This window comes from Polypterus senegalus, chromosome 18 (genome assembly GCF_016835505.1).
Source record: "Polypterus senegalus isolate Bchr_013 chromosome 18, ASM1683550v1, whole genome shotgun sequence".
Lineage (NCBI taxonomy): Eukaryota > Metazoa > Chordata > Cladistia > Polypteriformes > Polypteridae > Polypterus > Polypterus senegalus.
The window spans coordinates 21,716,290-21,738,087 of NC_053171.1; the positions used below are offsets into that span (position 1 = coordinate 21,716,290).

Here is a 21,798-nt window from a genome sequence, read left to right on the forward strand (position 1 = left end):
CTTATATGATCAACAGTTTGATATTTGTTTAGACCACTTTGCAGAGATTTGTTTTCATTTTGACATTAAAGAGTCTTTTTTTTTTATTGATCGGTGTCAAAACAGCCAAATTAAATCCACTGTGATTCAATGTTGTATAAAGAGTAAATGTGAGAACTTCCCGGGTGTGCGTACTTCTTAACGCTATTGCAGGTGCCCTGAAAGCTCCTAGTTGGGCGATTCAGAGAACCAGTGCTAACAGAACTCCGAGTTATGCCGTTAATGCTGGCCTTTCACCTCAGTCAATAATCTCTCTATTAAATTAAGAAAGTCTTCTGTCGTGTCTGCAACATTCAGCCTTGACCATGCCTCCCACCCTTCGCCCAATAGTTACTCCTGCTGCGCACATGCTCTCTTCCATCCCACCCTGTGACACTCTCAGTGCTGCTATCTGGCCCATCAGCACAGTCGCTAATGGCTAAGTGATAATGGCAAGGCAGAAAAGCAAATGATCTATTCAAGAATGGCGAATTTCAGATCACTAAAAAAGAGCTGCATATAATAAAAATCAAGAACAAATGAACGAAAAAGAGAAAAATATCATTTTACTTTTTTACATCTACTATTACTTTCCACTTTAATTTATTATTCGTTGATATTTAAAATAGACAGTTGTAGAGAAATATTCAAGTAACCGATTTCCTATTTATAATTACTAAGGACCAAACCATTGTCCTCCGGCGCCCCGACTCTTCTATATACCAACTCTTTAAATACAATTGCTTTCTCTAACGGAGGAGCTCGGCCATGAGATAGCGGGCACTCCTGGGGATAGGCGAGCGAAACAAGCAGAGGATGGAGCCCACTAGTATAAAATAAAAAAAAAATAAAACAAAATAACCTGGTTAGCCAGAAATGTCATTTTTCAGCGACATGTTAGTGTTTTGATGTCACTACACTGGTTGCCTGTGTCATTCAGGATTGACTTTAAAATACTGCTTATGGTTTATAAAGCCTTAAATAATCTCGCTCCATCTTATATATCGGAATGCCTGACACGTTATATTCCAAATCGTAACCTTAGATCTTCAAATGAGTGTCTCCTTAGAATTCCAAAAGCTAAACTTAAAAGAAGTGGTGAGGCGGCCTTCTGCTGCTATGCACCTAAAATCTGGAATAGCCTGCCGATAGGAATTCGCCAGGCAAATACAGTGGAGCAATTTAAAACACTGCTGAAAACACATTACTTTAACATGGCCTTTTATAACTTCACTTTAACATAATCCTGATACTCTGTATGTTCAATTCTTCATAATAACTATTCATGGTGGCTCTAAAATCCGTACTGACCCCTACTCTCTCTTCTGTTTCTTTTTCCGGTTTCTTTGTGGTGGCGGCCTGCGCCACCACCACCTACTCAAAGCATCATGATGCTCCAACAATGATGGACTGAAAGCCAGAAGTCTACGTGACCATCATCATCAGGTCCTTCCATGAAAATATGATGATTTATGTTAGGTAGAATGCCCAGAGGGGACTGGGCGGTCTCTTGGTCTGGAACCCCTACAGATTTTATTTTTTTCTCCAGCTTTTGGAGTTTTTTTTTGTTTTTTCTGTCCACCCTGGCCATCGGACCTTACTCCTATTCTATGTTAATTAATATTGACTTATGTTTATTTTTTATTGTGTCTTCTATTTTTCTATTCATTTTGTAAAGCACTTTGAGCTACATTTTTTTGTATGAATATGTGCTATATAAATAAATGTTGATTGATTGATTAGCTTGCTCTCCATTTTCGCAGAATTAGAGCTTAATTTTAAAGGTCACTAGGGGGCTTCATTTTTGGCGTTAACTCATTTGACTTCATCGTTTCTCAGTGCCAGGATTGCGCGTGTACTCATTTTTTATGTTGATAACCCTTCGTGATGAAATTCTTCAATAAGATTTGGACATAATACGTCTTCTTTAATTGGAAACTTAAAGTGAGGAAAATGTTAAAATGTATAAGAGCTGAGAGCGCAGGAAGTGTGTCTGACAAAAGCATTCACATGAATGAGAGGTGAGGTCTTTGAAAATGTTTGAGAGGAGAGCGTGACTTGAAAATATGTCAAGGCAAAAGTCTAGTCTTGCGGGACTTGAAAAAAATCTCTCTTCTAAAATGTCTCATCTCCAAAAAGTCTTGTCATGTCGAAGGATTTTTTTATATAATAGAGAGATTATAAAAGTGAAATTCTTTCTTAACATGTGCTTAAAAAACATGACAGACATCAGCACTCCTCAGCTCTGTGATTAACACGACTACTGTAGCTGCCTTTGTTCAAATTTACCAAAGATCTGCAGCTTATAGTTTGCTTCACAGGACGGTTCACGCAATAGTATGATGCATTTTTAAATAATTCCACAATCCAAATAGCATCTTTGTACAAAAGTAGAAATTCAAAACAAAACAGTTCACACAAAAATCGAGAAAAAATTGATTTTACAAAGAAAAGAAAGGTTGTTGTCTAAGGAAATGTTCTGTTTAAGGCTTGCTTGTCTTGTTTCCTTTCTCTCCAAGTTTAGTTCTTCTTCCTCTTTTGGCTGCTCCCTTTATATGAGTTGCCACAGCAGATCATCTTCTTCCATATCATTCTATCCTCTCCATCTTGCTCTGTCACACCCACCACCTTCATGTCCCCTCTTATCATATCCATAAACCTGCACTTAGGCCTTCTTCTTTTCCTTTTAGCTGGCAGCTCTATCCTTAATATCCCTTTCCCAGTCTCTCCTCTGCACAACGCGATCTCGCCTCTCTGACTTTGTGTCCCAACCGTCCAACTTGAGCTGACCCTCTAATGTCCTCATTTCTAATCCTTAGCATCTTTAACTCTGCCACCTCCAGCTCTGTCTCCTGCTTTCTTGTCAGTGCCACCGTCTCCAAGCCATATAACATTTTGGTTATATGCCCATATTAACGTGTACAATGGACCTACTTGCAAACTTCCCTAACAGTCCATGCTAGCATTGAGACTATCACCTAACTAACTTTCTAAGATTTGCTCTTACAATTACCTTACTTTGAAACGTCGTCTTTCTTTAACTGTTGGTTGTGTGCTCCAAGTTGTAACTCAACAATCACCTCGGGTTGCTCCCATAATTCCAACCAGAAATTTGTGTGAATTTGGTGAACTCCCATAGCACGTGAACAAGATGGGGTTTGGGGGGGTTTGACATCGACTAGTGGGACCTCAGCTCATTCCACACAAGCAAGTCCACCATTGACATGGCCGTGAAGTTTAGGATGAGCCTTTGTGTCACACCGTGGAGACATTCAGATGATCCAAACCCCAATCTTTCAATTGAGGAAGGCCAGCGGAGTTCATTTAATCTGTTTAGGGTATCTGGAGGTCTGCTCCCGTACTCTCATCTAAAGGGCCAACATAAAAGGTGCTAACATGGACGTTAGGAGCCACTAGGAGAAGGCCGGTGTGGAGGGGATGTGCGCTTTCAGGCTGGCATTTCAAACCTATGGCTTTGGTGGTTACAGCTTTGGACTTCAAACCCTCAGGTTGTGAGTTCAAATCCCAGTACTGACACTGTGTGACCACCAGCAAGTTACTTTACCAGTCTGTGTGCCAACTGGAAAAACAGAAGAAATGTCAGCAGCTGTGCCGCAGATGTTTTAAGTCCACTTGGATGAAGGTGTCAGCCAAATAATGATGTTGGGTATCAACTGATATTTTTCCCCAATAATCTACCAAACTACACAACGTGTGCAGGTTCACCGGTTTAAGGCACCTAGATGCCCTGTGCTCTCATCTGTGGTGGTCTCACTGTGTGTAACTGATATAAGACACTGAGCCCTACAGGGGACCGACATCCAGATGCTGTCTGCACTCCCATAGAGAACAAAGAAAATGGATGGACTTTATGGTGTGGCAGGGACCTAATGGCGGGTTGGGGGGCCACATCCTGCTATTCAGTGTCTGATTAAAGTAGGGCAGCTGACATTACTAGTGGTGGTGGTCCTGGCTCCAAACTCTCACTGCTTTAGCGGACTTCCTCTGCACTGCACAACCATTCTTGAGTCTTTTCTTTGAACCATTTCATGAATTTACAAGTTTTATCCAGGCTCTTTATTCCTATATGGCACTTTTATATTGGCTTTACTACTCACTCATCTCTGGAGGGCTTCATGGTGGTGCCTCACACCTCCAGAGTTCTAGGTTGAGAATTAGAGACATGCTGTCTCAGCTCTGGCACATGCAGGTTAGGTTAAATGGTGGCTCTGAGCAGGTATAGACCGCAATGGACGCATTTCCCATTGATGGCCGATTCCTGCTTTATGGTTGATGCTGCTAGAAGAACCACCAGACCATCATCAGAGCTGGAATAAACGAGACAGGAAAATGAAAGATTGAAATCAAGTTCATGCTCGATTTTAATTTCCAACACAGGCTCTCAAGAGATTGAGCGAGGAGTCTGAGTGTCTGGCCTTGCGAGTGTCCTGATAAAAACCAAGAGCCAAGCCTTTAATGACCTCTTGGGCACGGCTATCAGCAGTGTGTCGGTCTGTGGAGAGAGTGTCGACCTCGTCGAGAGGTTTATGACATTCATGTCTCTGGTGACTTTTCCTATGAAGTCAGTAGACAGACTGGGAGAGCCTGGGGGGTCATGAGGTCACTGGAAAGGTGTGTGTGGCGCTCCTGATATCTATGCAAAACGACGAAGGTCCAAGTCTTTAGAGCCTTGGTGCTTCCAGTCTTGCTATGTTTGTGGGACATGGACGCTATCCAGTGACCCCAGATGAAGACTGGACTCCTTGTGTCTCTTTGGCAAATACTTGGGTTCCGCTGATTTGACTTTGTGTCGAATGAGCAGTTGCTCACAGAGTCCCAAATGAGGCACATTACCTGCATTGTTAGGAAGCGTCAGATACGGCACTATGGCCATGTGGCGCAGTTCCCCGAGGTGCAAGATCTTCATTGTTGTGGCTGGACCAGGCCAAGGGGACGCACATGTAACACCTGGCTATGGCAGATAGATATTTCCTAAAACTGGGACTGGACCATGAGTCTGCCTTCGGTGGGTTGCCAGCTGTTTTGTCGTGTGGTGGGTGCAGTAATGCGCTGTACCAGTGTATGCTACCCATCCTGTCCGGACATTAATAATTTACCATTCAAGAAAAAGTTGCAATAGCATTTATGGACTCTAGGGGGTGCCATGGAACCATCCTTTACTCAAAAGCACCAATGAGGCCAAAGTCCAAATATTTCTTTTAATAACAAAAGAATGGTCATTCATGCAAGAAACAACATAAGAGTAGAAATAAAATGGAAAAACACGAACCCAAATGGCCTACCTGTACACAGAGTTTCCAGTCCATTCTTGCATCTTGTCCACAGTCCTCTCTTCCTCACACTAGCTGAGCATTTGCCTCCAACGCCAAGCAAAACAAAATCACAAGGCTCTGCCTGCTTTCTCCAGGGGTTTCAAATGCTGTGAAGAAAAACCTGACATCCTATGCTTAAAACTCCCTTTAGTGGTCCCTGCTGCACTCACACTTTGAGTGGCTTGGCAATCTGCCCTTTACAATATCCAGCGGGGTTTCCTAACAAATACAAAAGATCCCCAGTGCCACCCCAAAACAGCCTGGCAGATATTCCATACTGCCATTCGGCTACTCTTGTTGTACCCATGGACCTCAGCCCTATCTGAATAACACCTGCTGCTGGCATTTCTACTCTACTCTACCAAGACCATGACCCCCTTATACTGCCTATGCATGTTCCCCCTTATATACTACTAGCTGTGTAAGCCCATGGTCCTAGAAACTATTGAAATAGTCGGTTTTATTTTGCAGATGTGCTCGCTTCCCCTTGTCTATCAGCAGCTAAGCGAGTTTCTCTCTGACTCGTTAACGTGGGGTCGCCTTGCCGGCTCTTTGAGTTTCATGCTGTAGCCTCGCACTTCCGGGCCGAACAGACAGACCCACACACACTTCCACGTGTAGACGTTTATATATAAGATCAGCATCCCGCAAGGTCCTGAGCCTACCTGACAGCACAACACCCCAGCCCATCCACAAATGTTGACTATTCTAGTGTTAGAGGAATCAATCATAGGGACATCAGTCATCACAAAGCAAGAACCAGCCTGGCGGGAAGACACCACTAAACAGTAAAGCAAATAGACACATTTTAGGCATATGGAGGCAAAGCCACACAAACAAGGGGAGGAAATGCAAACTACACACAGAGAATGCCTGAACAGAAACTTGCCAGGTAGACGTAGGCACATAAACACTGCATGACCTCAATTAAATAAAAGTACAGGACCTACGCAAAATCCTTCACAATTCAGAATCTATGAGGTTAAGTTAATATTAATCGGCACTTCTGTAATAATTTTTGGGCTGGCTGTACACCTCCCGTGGAAACATGGTGGGTCAGGTGCAGTGCATCTGTACTAGCAGTGGATTAAGACCAGACTTCTACTACAATACTAAGAGGAGATGGTCGTCATGTTTAAATGCCATCTCAGTAAACAGCAGAACAAGATCAGGCCAGAGTTGAACTAATCTGTAGCTAGTCTTGTGTTGACCTCGTGGTTCTCCTCGGTTTGCTCAACTGGCCGCCTGATTGCCTGTCAATGTCCTGCCTTCTCTTAATTTATTCCATGCCGCTACATATTCCTCTGGATTTCAAGGGACAGAACACGGGGTTGGAGTAAAGGGGGAAGTACATCATTATATAAACTTAATAAAACACAATTGCAATCATTAAGCTACGTTAGAATGAAGTCAGTGTCACTGTCGTCGTTGTAAACATCATTCACTTGGAGAGATTGTAAAGGTCCTAAATTTTTACACAAAGTAACAGAGATGACAAGAGGTACCCATTAGTATACTCATATCTGAAGCATAACTGTTAACCTGTAACTCTTTTTCCAATTACACAGATAAACACAGAAGAGTTGGCACTTGTTGTTCATTATATGCCCAGCTTTTCTTAAAAACAGAATTAATCCAAAAGTCACCAGAGCATAGGAAATACCTAGTCAAGGACTGGATGATATTCGTGAAGAATTTATTCCAGTGTCCCAGTGTAAACTTCACACTACATACTGTGACAGATCTCACATCACATCTGGAGGACACCTGCAAAGATACATCTGGCAACACTCCAAAGGAATCCCAAATGGAAGAAACTGGCAGAATCTTTCAGTAGCACTCAGTGAACTGGCAGTTGAACGATTTCTTAATTTGGCACACTGACACTACATCTTTTAACTGAAGACAAACGATTAAATGTACGGTGATTTAGATTTCTCTATTTCCAGTATCACACTATACTTTAGTTCAAATCTAAATATAAAACATGGTTTCCTTTTTTTTTTTTAAAAAAAAAAAAAAAAGGAATATTAGGACATCCTGCAGAGGAAACTCATTTCAGCCGCTTGTATTTGCGATCTCGACACGCTGGAGGGCCTATGTCTCCCAGCTGGCCTGGGAACACCTCAGGACTTCCCAGGAAGAGCTGGAAGAAGTGGCCGGAGAGAGGGAAGTCTGGGCATCTCTGCTCAAGCTGCTGCCCCCGCAACCCGACCTCGGATAAGCGGAAGAGGATGGATGGGTGGATGAATATTAGGAAGTGGCCGAGTTCGCTCAGAGTATTGAGGGCGCTGTACAATGGCTGACCCTGCACTCTGACCCCAAGGGGAATGTGAAAACTAACTAATACAAGAAATTGTATAAGGCAAAATAAAGAACAAAAAAGGACTGGGATAGATGGAGACGAATGACCCGCTGTGGCAACCTCTAAATGGGAGAAAAAGAAGAAGTGCTTTTTCATGTCTGTAACCGGCTGTCTGATGGGTGCAGAATTCACATCACCCATTGTATGAAGCTTGTTAAACCTGCTTATGAGGTGGTCCAAGTTAGCATACAGCTTTTTAATCCCTATTTCCGACAATGAGAAGCAGAATGCAACTACACTTAACTACACTTAGTCTTGGTCTGCTGTTATTCCATAACTCTGGGGCACACTGCAACAGTGCTAAACCTGAAAGCTAGTCTTATTATCGTAAATATGTGCCGAGACCAGATGAGATCATCCCGAGCTCATAGCACACTGCAACTGACCAAGTGTGTCTGTGGTGACAGTGGTAAAGGTCGAGCTTGATCAGTCAGTTTGTTTTGTTGTTTTCCAAAAGTAAGCATGGCTGCTGTGCTCTCTGTTTGCACCAAAGATGAACAGCGAGTAGTGATCTGCCTTTTATGGGCTGAAGGTGTACACTGGGCCAAAATCCTCATCTGTTGAATCATCGTATGGACATACTCAGTGCTGTCATTGGCTGTGGACATGGATGGGTATCCAACTTTTTTTTTGTGCTTAACACTTGTCCAACCATTTTTGAACTGCTCGATCCATTCATAAATACTCTGACATTGAAAAACACTGTCTTGATAGTGTGCAAAAAGCCTTTCATGGATTTTGATCCTGGCACACATATAACTCATTAAAAAAAACTGCTCGTCTCAAATCTTTGGTGCAACAAAAGGGTGGAGCGGCCATGTTTACTCCTAGAAAACAAGAGAGACAGACTGATCAAGGTGAAAAGTTTACCACCGTGACCACTGTGATGTGCGTGGGGAAAGATGAACAGCCAACCCAAACAAAATAATTACAAAAGTGTGGATAAGTATTGACTTACAATCTATCCTATTTTAGTACAGAAAAATTGTGAAAAAGCCTTCAAAAATGGCACATAACGTCAGTATGCACTGCAGTGTCTCATGAGTGAGCCAAGGAAGCAGTCTGTGGCAAAAAGCACATTTCATTTTAGCTTTTAATACAATAATAATTCTTGATGAAAAGCATGATTTTTGAGCACCTTTTAAATTGTGTGATTTGCTGATGTTTTTCTAATACCTTACATTACCCAGGTAAGAATGCACATATGAACAGGACTGGCTTAGACTGAATAAAGTATTTTATATAAGCAGTGGGTTAGCAATTCAGCCTACGAAGTAACTGTGAGAACACTGCCTGACAATGAGTTCCACACATGTTGATGTGCCCCATTGCAAGACATGCAACATAAACAAGTTACTGTACTCAGGAAAGTGGATGCCATGTCAGCTGCCACAATGGCTGAGCCTGCAAACTCCAAAAAGACGCAGGCCAAGGCTGAAGTGAAGTCGCATCTCATTCTCATTACACAAGCATTTCAGTGATTTCTTACAACAGTTCCCAAGAATTCAGAAAATATATTCTGGAAGCGTAACAAACTCCACCTACTCTTATTCATTCTTGGACGAGTTGTCCTTCTTGGAAAGGGAGAGGGGGATTCAGCCCAGATGGGAAACTGCTTCTGGTGCTGTGATCTTATGACAACATGATGAAAACTGCTAAAAAGGCTTCGAAGAGGAAGGTAGTTAAATGTAAGTTCAGATGTTTCAAACCCGAGCATACCAGCATGATAAACTCAGCCAATTAGGAGAACGCAGTGGAGGAATGCTGTGCAAATAAAATTTATTTGTATTTACATCTCGAGTATTATTAGGCTTTAAAAGCCACCCAGCAAAATATCACCCTTTGACTACACAAATTTTACAAACATGTGGCACACTGCACCATGACTCTTGTGCCACCTCATTCTGTCCCACTCAGGTTAGGGTAAAATTTACAAAGTGTCCTTAGTGCTCCTTGTACCTCTAAAACAGAACAAGTAGGGTTACTTGATAAGCACAATATCCTCTGGCATACTGGAGCTTCAGTAGCACTCAGCTCACTCTTATCTTGATCATAATCACAGCCTAAAGAGATACAAATAAAGGTGTGCCCTGGGCCTCTCTGATGTGTCTGGGACAGCATCATCTGTGACCTAACTACATTGTTCCTCACTAGGCACTTCAATTATAGGGATTTTCAGCTTGAGTCATAATGCATTCAAAAATACACTAATTTTATTGGATTGCTAGCTTTCTCTAGCTCAGTCTCCAGCTACGCCAGATAAGAAGCTTGGCTTTAAATAAAATGGAAAGGAAAATTAAATCCTGAACAATGATAACCAAAAGAAATGTACTGAATATAAAGGCTTCTCCCACATTATTTCTCTATTCTGATTAACACTGGTTTCCTCTGCACAACCTCATTTTTTAGATAACCACACTAAGTAGGCACAACATGAGACTGATCATATCAAGGCGATATACTAAAAATTAGGAGAGGTGTCACTTCATCTACACTCTCTTTCCACACATAATACCCTGAACAGATTTACTGATTGCATTCGCCTGCCTATAGGCAGGATAAGTTACATACACAATGCAAAAGACATAGAAAATCTTTTATAAGTGCTTAACCAAACCTGAAATCTAAGAATGTATTCTCATCAGAATGGCCTCTTTTAAACTGGTTTATTGCCCATAGCAGTAAACAGTATATCACTCTAATTGGACTTATCACAGTGGAACCAGATTTGTCTCATGGCAACAGTTAAACCTTTTCGTGCAAGACACATAAAAATACTGTCACCCACAATAGATAATCAGAAGACAAATTCTCTATACATTTTGGCTTCATTACTTCAACAATTTCTTTGCTGGCTGTTACCATGCATGTCATGGATTCACAAGGTGGCAGAGGAGGAAATGACTGAAGGAAGGCATGGAGTAGCATTAACTTAAAGAGAAGATCAACTGTGATGTCAAATGAGAAATAAGAAGGTGACATTTTCTGGTTTAAGCTGTGGTCCTGTGTGATGGCCGAAGTGCAAAACAAGCTGCAAATGTCATATTTGGCCAGCACAGGCAGCACATATGTGCTCACACAGTACAATGGGTTCGGTCAGCACATCAAGGGTGTTATGTGGACTGCCCTTCCTGCTTTAGTGTTGTGGTCAAAGTTAAACTTATAAAGTGCTTCTTCTCATTCTTTGAGTAGGTCCTTTAACACAGCTCCTGCACTAGCATCAGGAGACACAGGAAGAGGTGTGAATGTGGGAAGAGCATCCGAGATTGGCTTCATCAACAGATGTCCAGTGCTACTGCTGCCAGTTGCTGTCGTGGTGAGAGGAACAGCTGCTGAACAAGGAGCCAGAAAGGGATTGGAATCTGTCCGTCTATCTGCTCCAGCTGTACCTGTTTTTGAAAAGGGTTAAAAAGTCAGACATACAAACACAAAAAATAATCCAAGTTTGTAGAAAAACTATCTTTCATAAGCAAATTAATTTATCCTGATTTATCTCAATTAAGCAACCAAAATGTTGTTGCATTAAAAACAGCCCATGTATATCAGCATCAAAAACTACTACTATAGACTACCAAGCAAATGGCCAATATAACCTGCTCCAGTTTGGAATGTTACAGAGCATTGTATGTTCTTCCTTCTTAATGGAGGATTCAGCAAATAACACTGCTTAACTTACAGAAGAACCAGTTACATATTGGACGGGTTAAATGGTCACAAATCAGAGTCACAGAGTGAGTTAGTAGATGAAACTGAAAGGGGAACCTTATGGTGGACAGTCTAATGTCTTACCCACAGTAGCCACACTTCATTTATATTTATTAAGATTTAATTTTAACTTTTTGCATTAAAGTGAATTTCATCCAAAGATAATTTATATATTACCACAATGAACATTATTTCAAGCCTCTTGACAGATATAGAATCACAGAAATATTTACATATTTGTATAAGTGGAGAACGAACACCTGAGGCAGCCTGCTCTGGGTAGCACAGTGAGTTAGAGTAGGAACTGTACAACTTTAGATTCAATAATTCAGCTACTGGGAACACACAAACTGATATGATGAAAGGATAGACAGACAGATGCATAATACTTGATTTGATCCAATGGGTAAATTAAAACAAATATAATAAATTAAAATAAGTAGAACCGTACATACCTGCGAGATTGGCTGCTCTGACACCAGAAGGCTTGCCTGCTACAGCATCCCCCAAAGGCTTTATGTCAAACACTGATAACTTTGGAGGTGGTGGAGTGGGTCTGGACTCCACTTCCAAAAATTTCACAAACAGCTCTGAAAAAGACTGTTTGACATGAAATAAATCAGTGTTTTTAACTCTGAGGAAAAACTTGATGAGAAAAATATGCTTAAGAATGTAAAGTTTACAAAGAAGAGAGCTGCAATCAATATTGCCGCTTTTGTGAGATAATCACTAAACAGCTGTCCCAGTTTGCCCATATACTCATTTAATAAAATAGTAACGCGAACAAGGCTCACAAAACCTTCTTTGTAAAATACTGCTTCCTGTCTTGAATGCTGTTACCCTTTAATTGGAATATTTTGTCTTAAGTTACACTAGGCAATATTTAGTAGGATTCATGATATAGATCATTTGGTGAACAGAATATTTTTTCCACTTCTAATCTTGTTACGTGTTTAGGAGTCTAACAGCTCTAGCAACTTACAGTGTTGAATGATGAGGCAGGTGTCCCTTTCATCGGAGTGTTGGGGACACTTTGAACATTTCGACCACCTAGCCAGCCTGTCATCCAACCAGTGACACCACGGTGCTCTTCTATCAACAGCTGGATGTTTTGGGGAATAATAATAAAACAAAATGAGAAAGAAAGAGGGAATGTGAGAAAGACATTACATGAGCAGTCCTAAAGACAAGTCTGCCCCTTGAAAGCTGTTAACAGCTGCATTTTGGTGGGTTTCCCAACTATTACGAAACCTTTTCCAAAAACAGTTGATAATTTATTTCAATAAGCATTACAATTAAAAAGTGCAACACTAGTATACTGACAGCATGTAGAACTGTTGCTCACATAACATCATCTGAGAACCATTTGTAGCACAAAGTCACCTGGAGATAATACAGTGCCGAACAGTTTATGATACAACAGCTGGGTGTGTTGGTCTGTGGCTCCTCCCCCGAGTCTGCTTTATTGGCAAAAAGCCTTAGCAAACTTTATTAAAAAAAAAAAAACTAGGCGGACGCCAAAGATTTATAGAAGCAGACAGATCTCCAAGAGAAAAATACTTTATAAAAGCAAGAAAGTGCTTAGTATGCCAACTGCACTCATGTATCATGAAGCATCTGGTTCAGATCCCAGCACTAGGTTCATCATTCTGCTTGCAACGTACATGTCTGAGAACAGAAAGAATTGCAGTTCAGATTAATTAACCTCCTTAAGAGTGTATGCCGCACTACTCAACACTCCATGTATAGCTCACCAGACATGCTTTTGAAAAGCAGAAAGCAAACAGTTTAATCTAATGTCAAAATAAATCTCTTGAGCAATTCATTGCTAATTACTATTTTCATAAGCTCCAGTGTGAAAACACAGACCATTTACATGCCAGACTTGATGTCAAAGCCATTAAATTCCCACTTGACTCACTATAAAACAGTCTAGCCTTTTAAAGTAAAGTGTTTTTTTTTTTTGGATGACTCTGCCAACTACAAATTGTCTAAAAGTTATATACAGTTATGCTTGAAAGTCTATGAACTCTATAAGGTGGAGAGTACTTTTGATATAATACAATAAGTATATTAACCTGAATATCTAATGAATAATAAAGCCTTCCCACGTATAAAAAGGGATTTGAAGGCACAAATTATTGAACCATGACATTGAACAATTCACCAGATATTTAGGTATGAAAAAGGAAATTCATTCTTTTCACCTCCTTTAGTGGCAATCTTGTAACAGAGTCACCTTCAAAAGAAAATCACCGGCTTCTGACATCTTTCTGGATAGATTCTGTCCTCATTTCTCTTTACAGAACTCTACCAGCTCTGTAGATCTGAAGGATGCCTTGAACAATCATTTCAATAGGATTCTGGGTAAGGGGTTTGGCTTTGTCATTGCAATGCATGGAGTTTCTTCTTCCTAGGAGAACCTGTAATGGGCTTACTTGAATACTCTGGATCATTGTCTTATTCAAGTAAGTAGTTAGTGTCAAATTCAAGTTTTCAAATAAGGCCTACCACTCTTTTCATTAATTCCTTGATTATCTCCCAGAATCCACAGTTTCCAAAATAACATCAAATTGCTCAGGTCCAGAGTCAGAAAAACAGCCCTATACAAGGATCATCCCTCCAATAGGGACATGGTTTTGTTGGTGCGAGGCTATGTTAATTCTTCATGAAACATGGGTCCTCTCGTTGTGTCCAATCCAGACTTGCCAGTAAACTTTGAAAGACAGCTTTAATTCTTTTTGATAGAAAAGGCTTGTTCCTGGCGACCCATTCATAGATTGATTTCCATTCAGAGTTCTTCTTGATTAATTGATTGATAGACAATGGTAGATTGTGATCTAGGGATCACAACTGCACAATTTCTATATATTAGAAATATATATTGTACATTATTATATTACTGTTGATTATTTTGATGCACAGATATTTTCTTTCAAATTTTTGAAAAATGATATACTGTATTACTTCAACTAGGAAGAGGAAACAAATAGTTAAAATTTTAATTTCATGGTTAAAAATTTAAAATTGGATAAATTACTATACTTTTTTTTATTATTTTCAAGTTGGCTGCACCATCAACAGATGCAATATTGAAGAGTATGCCCAAAAGTAACCCAGGATGAAATCTTACTGAATTTTTCTTACCTCATCCATATCCTCCTTCTTCAAGCCTAAAATACTGCCCATCAATCGAAGAACCTCAGGCCTTTTGTTTTTTGGAGTATGAAACTGACCAACAAACAAATTCCTCATTAAGACTCTAAAGTTTGAATAGAAAAGAATAATGCAATATAAAATGTCAACCTCTGCCTTTAAACATTTTGCAAAGCTGAGTCAACAAGTATGATCTACAGTAGATGTAACTGGGAAGTATTTACAGGTTTTTCATAAACAGTAGAAAAGCTGGACTGCATATACTAATCTAACACAGGAAATGTCTTCCTTTTTTATATTTTAGCATTCATCTCTCTACAATCTGACTGGCCTAACACAGGTGCAGCTCTGAAACGCTGGTCTAATGTGGTATGTTAAGTTACAACTTGTCACATTTCCTGAGACAGCTTTTAACAGCCTAAAAGGCTCAAACATGGCTGATTATATATATTTTAGATAACTCTTTTCATATACACACAAACAGAAAATACCATATAAAAAAATAAAAGGTTAAAGGCAAAACTTAACATTTGTTAGCACTGAAGGTATCACTATCTCAGACGTCAAAAGTGTGAGTTAACAGTTCTTTTTGAAGATCTGAGATGGAACCAGCAGTTTTAGTTGTTGGAACACCACTGCTGGACTAAGGATGAAAAACAATAATCAATATTGCTTTATAACAAAGACTTCACCAAAGTACTACTGCAGGATGTCCACAGAGATACAGAGTGTAAAGTGTATGGGACCCAATCTCTTATAATCCTGTTTAGACATAAATTAGGATTTTAAAGTCAGCACAGGTAAACATTAATGATCAGTGGCGGCAGTTGTAATGCAGAAACAACCCTTGCCCAATAAGCAAGGTTTGTACAGAAAAAGCATCATAATATGTCACATTGCATACTATTATTGCAATGCTGGCTCATCCATTTTAAATCTTTCTCAAGACATTAACCCTTGTTGATAAGAGTCTCTGGCTTCTTGGCAATGGTTGCTGCTGCACTCTTATTTGAGCCAAGTTCCTATCCGATTATGCCAGAGAACTAAAAAAAAGTTCATTTAATATCTTAAAATGCCGATCTATAAAACACACATGCAATTTTTATTTCATCTAAATTATTTTTCAGTATTTTATGAAGAAAACCTGAACCTACTCCAATAAATGCTCTGTAAAACCATGCTGTGAACTGAATATGGCAACTGGAGCCACAAGTTCAGCAAAGTAAGCACCTAAAGGCTGAGTATTGTACGACCCTTAAGTTCTTGAGTGTTAGAAATTCAAATCAGGGACAATTTCATGACTGTGATTTGAATTTTGTATTAACTGATTTGGCAAGTACGGCTTCTTCGTTTGAACCAAGTTATATACATGCAAAGCTTATCAGGCTAATCCAGACAAAATTCACTGCCATTATCTACACACAAGAAAGGAGGAAGAAACTGGAGAACCCACAGGAAAACTTACATTAAGACAGATATAAGATGAAACCTCCACACAAAGTTACCAAACCGGGTTTCAAGAAATATGAAAAATATTGGTATTCTATTAATTTATGAACGAACATAACATTGATTGGATTTACATTACTGAAAATAATACTATGTGGAGAATAACATTCTACTCAAGGTGCAAGCTTACGGAGTCATGACTGATATTAAGTAAAATGAAAGCTGAATTTACTTGATTTTTCCCTGGTCTCTGACTCTGGAATTTCTTTCATTTTACTGGGAGTATCCGACTCCAGCTGTCTTTTTGATATTTCTTTTATCTTCTGTACTTGTTAGCATTCTTTCCTTTTTTACCAGTTCATGCTTGCCCTGAGTATATTTGTAATTTACCCTGAACCAGCTGCTGTGTCTCTTTATAGATCCTTACTAATATACCTTCACCTAGTAGCTTCAATCTCTCCATGACAGAAAATGTCGTTCCCATCCGTGTGCAAAAGGAGATTTTGGAGGCCATTCTTGCTCTAAAGCAATATATTTATCCAAGTCTGCCATACTAGCTCTCTCCTTCCAAGATTCCACTTTTGTAAATGCATGTTCTATTCTAAGTACACATACCCATACATCATCACAGAAACATGTAACACTTAAATCAGGTATTGACAGGGTATTGAATGTACCAGATGTCACAGTTTTTTCAGCTATATCAGTAAATTTATTAAAGGGCTATAAGGTGTGCAGGAGTATAAGATATTTTTAATTTATCAGTTAATACTGAGTACCTACTTGTCTATTTTCCCTTCAGTATTGTTCAAAAGATTCAAAAGCTTGTTCTGAGCATCTTCCAGCATTTCCTTTCGAAGACCCACTGGAAAGCAAAAACAGAATATTTTTCACATGCTGGAACCACACATTATTTCACTTGAGATACCTTTCACAGGAGACTCCCAGACCAAGTGCCATTAAGGGAATGACATTTTTAAAATAAAAAAACAATGCTGAAAGTTAGCAAGACTTTAGAAAAAGAGCAGTGCCTGTGAAACGAGTAACCCAGACTTGCACCCTTTTTGTGACCACCGCCTCAGCACAAGTCAAATTATATCAGGATGTCTGGCATTCTTGAATCTTATCCAGGGTTATAATAAGTAATACAAAAAGGCTGGCAAAAATCACATCTGGTTATCTGGCGATATAGATTGAACCTCTGCCACTGAAATAGTGTACAGATGGCGTGGGTAGGAAGGGGGGGATGGGGGTTATATAACAAAGAAAATTACTCCTGAACACATGAGGCTTGACTTTCAACTACTTTGTTTTAGCCAGCTTCGACCATAGCTGCAATACTACATTATATGTTCATTTTGTTCACTACTGCACTGCAAGCTGATAGTAACTTGGTACGATCAATCTGAGTATGTAACTCAGCCAATTGTGTGGTTTCACATTTAAAGTAAACTGACTCCATCATTCAGAAACAAAGACTCAAAAAAATATGGAATCATGTTTCTGCTGTAAGAATACATTAGTTTCATTTTTCAAAGAAACATTTTTTCTTTCTTTTCCTGAATTACAGTATTTAACTGTAACTCAACAACTTTTCTTCTTATGCACATGATCAAAGTATAATTAGATGCAGTACCCAAGGGACAATAATTGTCTTTTAGAATCTGCACACATTTTATTTTCTGGTTAATTCAGCCTTTTACTTTTTTTATGCTCAATACTGATTTCTACCTAAACACCTGAAGAGCACAATATCAGTGATGGCTAAGTGATGTAAAGACATAGACTGTGTTTATACAATGTTATTTCCTTGTGACTTGTTTAAAATTACAGGATTATACAATACACTTGATAAAAGCAATAAACAAATACATATTTAACCTGTATCACTGCCACACATTTTGTAGTATACAAAAAGCCCTATGTATTAGTAAAAAACTTTTAATACCCTTCCTATTTTAACTTATCTAACACTATCCTTTGCATTACAGCCTATCATGACTGAGGCAAAATATGTCATCTATAGTTTTACAGTTGGCAGATGCTGTTGGCTCCCATCATATATGGTTATGACTATCCCTCAGTGTATGCTATTTTTACCATGAGGTTTTTTGTATGTTATGGGAAGCACTATAATTCTCATCCATGGAGAACCAAAGAAGGACCAGGTCTCACTAGAAATAGGGAGTCTCTTATGGTTCTAAGAATAATACAACTATACAAAAATGTTTCTATGGTAAAAAGAATACACTACTGGTGCATTTGAAAATACTTGACACAAGCTTTTGAAAATCAGAAGGAAAATTAACACAATGCTTCAATTTTGTAGTATTACTGAGACCTTTGGATCCAGTAGAGATGTTGAAATGTACATAGTGTCAGTAATTGTTAATTTATGAATAGCACAATTTATGTGCTAGTGGCTTTTCAAATTATACTAATTCAGAGAGTTACAAAACTGATAAAAATTGCGAAAAAGGACATGAAAAGCAGGTCTTGTGTCATTTATTTTTGTTAACGCTCACTAAGAAATCTCAGCCAGTCTAGTATTATTGCTTGCCAACCTAGGTGGTACTTTCTCAGTACACAAGGTTATAACCTAGGATGACACAATAATTAGTGGAGAGGGAGATTGACTTCAAAGTTTCTACTCTCCAGATGTGAAAGATTTTTTTTCACTTCTGAAATAACTTGTTAAATAAACCATTGGTTTTCAAATATCCACCTTGTTTTTGGAGCTCTTCAATTTGCTCATCCTTTAGGTCCAACTGGTCAGTTAACCTAGAAGCAGAGTCTAAGGCAGCATTGGCTTCATCCAGTCTTGCCTAGAATAAATAAAAACAGTTACTCAATATCATACATCTACGCTTTTGCTTCCTCTCTCCTGTCCTTCACTTTTCCCAATTCTCACTACCTTTGCATGTATCTTAATGTACTGGAGGCTTACTGAAACATGTTAAATGAATTGCTTAGTCACTGATGGAAAATACAAAATTAAAGCAATACAGCTCTTTATGATTCACTCTATATACATCGATCTCAAACAAGTACTTAATTTGCTTACTTTTAGACTAGGGCTGAAAATCTCTGTTCCTGGACAACTACAGAGGTAATGGCTTTAATTTCTACTGAATTTTTAATTAAAGTCCACTCACAACAACACTGAATTTCTAAGCTAATTTGATGTCTTGTTTTGCCAATTCTTATTTTATGGATTTAATAGGTTATAGTCCTTGACAATGACATCAATTTGAATACAAAGAATAAATTGGCTGCTTTCTCATTCTTTTTAATTAAATATTAGTGTTTTATCATTTTGTGTTACTGTGGTGAAATGGTAGCGGTGCTGCCCTGCTTTAAGGAGACCAGGATCCAAGTCATTTGTGCTTTCTGCGGGTGCTCCAGTATACTCCAACAGTCCAAAATATGCAGGTTTGGGGAATTCTCATTACTAAAGTATATGGGTTCACCATGTGATAGATTGGTGCCCTGTCCTGGTGTTGTTCCTATCTTGTGATGGATAATGGGTGGAATGGGCCCTAGCTGCCACGCAACCCTGCCCTGGATTACCTGGTAAGGAAAATGGATGGATGGAAGTTTTACTATTGGTTGGCATTGGGGTTCAGGGGTTAGTTCTGCTGCCTCATGTATCCTGCATCAGTTCAGTTCTGCATGAGGTTTTTACATGGAGACTCCAGTTTACCTACCATGCCCCAAAGATGTGCCAGTTAGGTTAAATGGTCCTGCATGAGTGGAGGTTTGTATAAGTAGGCCCCGAAGATGGACTAGAACTTGCTTTGGTGTGTGGGTTCCGGCCTTGCACCCAGTACTGATAGGGTTAGGCTTAGGTTAGATTAAATTTAACTGAAGTGGGAATTAGCTGAACTTTTCTAGAAAGGACTCTATGGGGTCATTTTAAAGAAAACCAAACATAAAACACTCCATAAAAGTGCAGGTCAACCATGCATCCTCTTGGTTATGTGGTGCTAAATTTCAGAAAAAATAAAGATGAAGCTGCTTTGTTGAAAGATGGATAGGTGAGTAATCAGGTATGACACAATAGAACTAACTCTTTTAAAGGTATGAGGAAGAATGACTTTGTGCTTCACTTAAGTTTACTGCACTTCTATGCGTGTCAATAAGTAGCTACTTCAGAAAAAAATCAATAAAACAATGAAAAACAGAGGTATTAATGGTTATAAATCCACCCCCTTACACAACACTTTGTTAGTTTTCCAGAAAATAAAATACCCATGATAAACATGGAATAAAATAGCATGTTTCATTAAAAACAATGATAAACAAACTGGTTGGAACAAATGTTTGCTGATCGAGACTGGCCACTCCTGTCTCAAAATGTTATGTTTATGCATGTAAATGAAGGAAGCTTCTGTTTAAATTGGCACTACAGTTCAGTGCTCAGTGTTCTGCAAGGGAAGAAAATGGCACAGTAGCCTAGTCTTCATCTACCTCACTTTGAAAGTCCTTCCACCTTCACTGTTTCTCCCTTGTACCTGTAGATTGGACGCTCTTTCCTCCAGTTTTTCTGTTCTTCTTTTCAACTCTGAATTTTCTTTTTTGTGTTTTTCCAGTTCTGCTGAATACATAGCTTTTTCCTCTGAAACAAGAAGTCAAAGCATTAGCCAAAACTATATGAAAACATTTATCAATTTAAAAAAACAGTATATAACTCATCATATTCAAAGACAGAACTACATTTTATGCATTCAGTATCGAAATTCTAAAATAACTTCACTAAGCAGGAGGACTTTAAAGGACTGAACACATCCATCCAGGCAAGATACTTTTTAATGCTACATTGTTCATTTGTTGAGAATTGATACAATACAAGATATTAAGGACCACTTTTATTCCTATAACAATAGCACAACAAGAACAAAAACAGAACCACTTTACACTTGATATATAACCAAAAAACTTTACACATTGTTCATCAGAGGCAAATAAATGAATTCCAAGTGAATATGCTTTTAGCAAATGACTGCTATTTTCTCTTTTTACCAGAAGGGGGAAACACTGAGTCCCTAAACCCCAAGACAACTACACTGCACTATCCTAAACCGCCAAATCCTTTTCCAAAACAGAATAGTAAAATAGGTTTTCTTGCCTCTTTCAATACCTCCCATACAGTATCGGCCACCCTCCTCCAGTCTCTGACTACTCATGTACAAAATTTGACTTCTTTTATGCCAGACCCAAGAGTATTCCCAGTGCCACAGCAATGCACATTGGAAGCACTTCCGTGTCAGATATAGGCCCGTCAAGGAGAGTTTAACAATTCACTGCTGCTTCCCCCTGGTGGCAGCCAAAATCCCAGACAGGGATGTTCCATGGGACTGCAATTCCCAGCCTGTCCTGCAGGTATCCATGTGGGAGTACCACTAGTGGGATTCTGCAATCGTGTGCACATGGGAAGGCAGAACTTCTCTGAGCAGCCATCTTCTTTCCTTGCAAGGAGGCCTCCTGGCCTGGCAAGGAACTGGCACCTATCCTGGTTGGGACACCAAGCAATCCCGTCCTTCAATTATGATCTCCTGCATTGGCAAGGAAGCTGCATTCATTCTGGTCGGAATGCCAGTCCATCCAACATATTACTCACACTCTCTAATTATTGGCCAACTTTTTGGTTTGACATTCAAGACCCAAATAAATTTGATGAATCATTATTCTCTGAATAACTAAAGACATACAGTATGCCTAGTTTATTAAGTGCAATGTACCAAAAACCCTAAAGACAAAAAAAGGAGAAAA

At 39.3% G+C, this 21,798-nt stretch overlaps 1 protein-coding gene across 2 annotated transcripts in view; it reads right to left on the bottom strand.

Moving 5' to 3' along the window:
• Nucleotides 1-9,478: 9,478 nt before the first annotated feature.
• trip11 (thyroid hormone receptor interactor 11) overlaps nt 9,479-21,798 on the bottom strand; it is a 47,638-nt gene continuing 35,318 nt past the window's right edge. For both annotated transcript variants that reach the window (XM_039742280.1, XM_039742279.1), the window contains exons 15-21: nt 20,541-20,644; nt 18,752-18,851; nt 16,810-16,891; nt 14,569-14,683; nt 12,404-12,523; nt 11,877-12,021; nt 9,479-11,105 (exon numbers count right to left, since the gene is read on the bottom strand). In XM_039742280.1, coding sequence (XP_039598214.1) covers nt 10,894-11,105; nt 11,877-12,021; nt 12,404-12,523; nt 14,569-14,683; nt 16,810-16,891; nt 18,752-18,851; nt 20,541-20,644 — 878 coding nt within the window. In that variant the 3' untranslated portion in view covers nt 9,479-10,893. The remainder of the gene's footprint in view (nt 11,106-11,876; nt 12,022-12,403; nt 12,524-14,568; nt 14,684-16,809; nt 16,892-18,751; nt 18,852-20,540; nt 20,645-21,798) is intronic.